This window comes from Marmota flaviventris, chromosome 7 (genome assembly GCF_047511675.1).
Source record: "Marmota flaviventris isolate mMarFla1 chromosome 7, mMarFla1.hap1, whole genome shotgun sequence".
Taxonomy (NCBI): Eukaryota; Metazoa; Chordata; class Mammalia; order Rodentia; family Sciuridae; genus Marmota; species Marmota flaviventris.
This window is the reverse complement of record NC_092504.1, coordinates 4,937,452-4,941,938: the sequence shown is the minus strand read 5'-3', so window position 1 is coordinate 4,941,938 and position 4,487 is coordinate 4,937,452. Positions and strand designations below refer to the sequence as shown.

At 51.9% G+C, this 4,487-nt stretch overlaps 1 protein-coding gene across 1 annotated transcript; it reads left to right on the top strand.

Moving 5' to 3' along the window:
* The first annotated feature begins 1,036 nt into the window (after window positions 1–1,036).
* Mrfap1 (Morf4 family associated protein 1) lies at window positions 1,037–2,918 on the top strand. The gene is made up of 2 exons (XM_027939722.3): window positions 1,037–1,614; window positions 1,931–2,918. Exon 1 carries the CDS (start codon window positions 1,226–1,228, stop codon window positions 1,607–1,609), a length of 384 nt encoding a protein of 127 aa, XP_027795523.1. The 5' UTR covers window positions 1,037–1,225; the 3' UTR covers window positions 1,610–1,614; window positions 1,931–2,918.
* The last annotated feature ends 1,569 nt before the right edge of the window (window positions 2,919–4,487 follow it).

The window sequence follows — 4,487 nt, the reverse complement described above, 5'->3', positions numbered from 1 at the left end:
CTTAACTATGCTAATAAGTGTGTAATGGAATCTCATTGTCATCTGGGCCATTAATTCTTACTTAAGAAAAATTTGAGATAGGTGCTTCTGATATATCAAGAAAGCCCCAAAACCTGGAATTTTACAAGAGGAGCAACCAAAATATAAAGAATCGAGGCCAGGCACGGTGGCAACCGCCTGTAATCCCAGTGACTCGGAGGCTGAGGCAGGAGGATAGCAAGTTCCCCACCAGCCTCAGCAACTCAAGCCCTCAGCAAGACCCTGTCTCGAACTGCAAAAATAAATAAAAATAAAAAGCTGGGATGTAGCTCAGTGATAAAGCATCTTTGCACTCTTGGATTCAAAGCCCAGGACCCCACCCCCGCTCAAAACAAAAACAAAACCAAATCTGACAAAGGCCTAAATAAAAGAGATGCACTTTACACATGTGTATGCTTGGTGTCTACAAAGTACTTTCATGATTTTTATCTTAGTCCCCAACTGTGACTTTTTATCTGTCAACTGGAGATCCCTTGGGGGGGGGGGGGGGGACTTGGGTCAAAACACCAGTTAAGTCACAGTTTGCACGTCGTTCTGTGTTGAGCGAAGGCCGCGGCGCCCTGCGCTGGAGACTGGCGCCGCTGGCCAGTTGGCGCGGGGATGCGCGGGCCCCGGGGTGCGGGGTCTGCGTGGAGAAAAGACCCCCGACGCGCGGAGACGGAGGCGCGCTTCAATGGTCGAGTCCAAGAGGAAGGGCTCCGAGCGTCGCGGGAGGTGCTACAGTCTTCGTCGGCATTGGGCCCCCGCCTTCTCCGCATCCAGCGCGGGAAAACCTCCTTTTCCACGTAAACTTCCGTGCCAGGGAACCGCCACGGGAGGCGAACGCGACAGAAGCCCACGCCCACAAACCTGGGCAAAACGGGGCGGAGCTCGGGGTGACGCACGCGGGACAGGGGTCTCGTGCGCGCGCGCGTCGACTAGCGCGCGGCCGCGCTTTACAGCGTGACCGTAAAGCGAGGCGTGGCCGAGTCGTGAAAGGGGCCGCAACGCGCAGAGCGCTGGTTGACGGCCAGGACTCCATTTTGTTCGTCGCCTCTCGCTCTCCAGTCGCCGTTTCCGTGGCTGCTCTGAGGGGAAAAGTTTTAAAAGGGCGAAAGTTACACAGACCGCCCTGCGGCTGCGTGGCTGAGCGCCGCGAGCGTCCACCTTGCCCCCGCAGACGTCGGCAGCGCGGCCCGAGCGCGAGATGCGGCCCCTGGACGTGGTGGAGCTGGCCGAGCCCGAGGAGGTGGAGGTGCTGGAGCCCGAGGAGGACTTCGAGCAGTTCCTGCTGCCGGTCATCAACGAGATGCGCGAGGACATCGCGGCGCTGACCCGCGAGCGCGGCCGGGCGCACGCGCGCAACCGCGGCAAGCTGTGGGAGATGGACAATATGCTCATCCAGATCAAGACGCAGGTGGAGGCCTCGGAGGAGAGCGCGCTGAACCACCTGCAGGGCGCGGACGGCGGCGCGGCGCCCCGGGCGGCCCCGCGCTGCGAGAAGGCGGAGGAGAAGGCCAAGGAGCTGGCCAAGATGGCAGAGATGCTGGTGGCGCTGGTGCGGCGGATAGAGAAGGGCGAGTCGGCGTGACGGCGGTGAGCGGGCGCGGCCACGTGGGCGCGGGGGCCGCGCGGCCGGGGACGGAGGGGCGCTGCTGCGCGGGAGGCCGGCTCGGTGTCCGCCCAGGTCGCACCCGCGGGAGCGACTGCGAAATAAAGGACCTGCGGCACCGGGAGGCGTGCAGCCGCGGGGCGTGGAAACGGTGGCCCTCGGCAGCCGCTGGACGGTCCCAGATTTTGCTGGAAGGCCGGGATGAGTCAGGCGGCTTCCCGAGAGAGGCGACCTGCGTGGTGGGCTTTGCGTCCCCTCCGCGTTGACCTCTCTGATGCGTGTCTCCCGTTTGTGCCCTAGGTTTCCGCAGCGGGTCCTGGTCCAGTGATGGAGATTGGTGACACCCTGGAGAAGCTGAAACCAGAGAGCCTCTTGTTTTCCCTTTTTCTCTGTCTACACTCTGTCCTCACCTACACTACGTTTCTGCTGTGGTCGGGGGTTGATGACCTCAATATGAGTTTTGATTGTTAAATGTTTTTGTTTGGGGAAGTAACTTTTGTTTGGAAAAAGCTCTCACATACAGGAATTAGGGCCTAGATTGTGAGCTCTTGCGGCAGTCACATTTGTTCCTGGGTTTGGTTGTTATTTCTGAATTTTGAGGTGCTTTGCTCTTTCTAGTGTGACCTGATAGCTCCCTGGAACTTTGGGTCTGTGCAACACATACTCAGTGTTCTCCAGCTCTGGAGGTGCCCAAGGAGCTGCGTGGACTCCGAAGACCACTCCATGCAGCAGCTGCTGAGGAAGGGGCCAGACTTGGACTGGGAATGCGGATGGGCCTGACCTGGCTAGGACTGATGAGTCTGGAGAACGGGTGGAGGATGGTATTGTTCGTATTGGGGGACTTTAATTTCTGTGTGAGACCAAAGGCGGAGAGATGTATTTTGTTCAAAATTTAAATTTTATGTGGTACACTATCGGATGTAACCTGTCTCGTGGGTTTGTTTGGACAACCTAACTCAGCTCTATTTGCCATGGAACCTAGAGTAGGAGGTGAGATCTTGGTGTTCTATATGGGTTGATGTGACACCCGTATGTATTTTAGGGGATACTGGACATAAAATGAAAGATATTTGCAAAGACCCTTCAGGGGCTGGGAAGGGAAGCCTGGAACTGTCTGCATTGAACTCTTAAACTGGACAGGGAAGAGGCATCTTCAAGGTTCGTATGTTGTCCAGCTATAAGTTTATTTGAATAGCAGGCCTGCCAAGTATTTGAGGTCAAAACCCTACCATGTTTAAAAAAGTAAACAAACTTACCATGTTAATAAAAGTATTCATTTGCTTGAAAAGACAGAATATCTAGAAAGTTATTAAGAAATTTTCGTTCTTTAAAATTTAAGTTTTTTTCCTTTACTGTCCTTGTTCCTGAGTGGGGGTGACATCCTGTGGTCTTAAGCTGTTGTGAAAGGAAGCTTCAACTCTGTGTGCTCTTTAAGGAGCAGGATAAAGGGAAAAAAACATGGGTAGCTCTTGGTGTAGGAAGGAACCTCATGTAATCCTGTAGTCCAGGCCCTGCCTTCTAAGAAACCAAATGACTTTAGTCTTTCAAATCATAACATTCTTTTCTAGTCTTTGCACTGAGAATATAATGATAAAATAAAATTACAGTGGGGGGGGGGAATCAATGTACAATGTGATGATGAGCCACACCCCCTTGGGAAGTGAAGGACTTACTCCCCTAGCTGCTTTAGCTAGCTGTACCCCTGCTCCTGTGGGTGGTCCACATCCAGAGAGGGTCCTCTTCTACTCCCAGTTTGTGGCAATATAAATCATCTCTGCTTCGGAACTCCTGTTGGATGTACTGAAGCTTTGGTTAGGACCATATCACAGCCCAGTGTTACATTCCTTACCTTTCTCAGGTATTGGTTCCTAAAGAACTTACCTGTCTTTTCATCTAGGAATCTAGCAGCAAGAAGTCTACTTCCGGGGGGGGGACCTAGTTGGTAGGCAAATCTAAAGCAAGAAAGTCATGTATCAACAGCTCTAATACCATATCTAAGGAGAGCATTGAGGGAGTGCCTAGGAAACCTGTCCAGAGGTAATTGGCGAAGTTGGCTTCCAAGGTCAGGAAGGATGGGGAAAATGCCAGAGATTCAGAGGGGTTTTTTTTCCCCCTATGTGTTTCTCTAGCGGGGAAAACTGGGCCTTGTGGAATTACCAATCAGGAGACAACTACCTAAGCTGTATTTGGTCATAACTAAGAAATTAGACATTGATCTAATGCTACTAGACTTTATTCTTATTTTACCAGTTTTCTACTAATGCCCGTTTTCACTTAGGGCACTACATTGCACTGGGTAGTTGATTTTTTTAAACGGATAATACTTAATGAGACAATATTCAGGATAAAAGAGCGATCCTTCCTCTCTCCCCTGCATCTCAGTTCACCTAAGAAACAACCTTCTACCAGTAACCTGATGAATAGTCCACATTTGTGCATGTGTGTGTGTTTTTGTACACACCCTCCCATATTTTTTAAAATTTTCTGGCGTATACTATGTGATCTGTGAGAGTCTTTTTTCCCTCTCACTCTTAAGAGAAGTCATGAGGGCTGTGGGAGCGCAGGGTGTCTCCTAAACTAACATGGGAGAGTGGGAAAGGCATCTGGAAGACAGGTGTGGAACAAACCCTGAGGAGAAACGGGCAAGTATGGAGAATGATTGAAGCCTGCAGCTTCAACACTTGGTCAGCATCAAGCCAAGGAGGCCTTGAAGAACTGCCAAGGCCCTTTGGAACAAAGCAGATTTAATTCTGCCAGGCATCATGCCAGAACCCACAACAGCCGTGGCACAACTCTTGGGGACAAAACACTGACAGATGTCTAACCCAGAAGAAGGGAGAACACTGAAGAGCTGCAG

Bases quoted from the DNA above. Each gene is read 5' to 3' on its own strand.
- Mrfap1 (XM_027939722.3), top strand. From the start codon at position 1,226: ATGCGGCCCCTGGACGTGGTGGAGCTGGCCGAGCCCGAGGAGGTGGAG.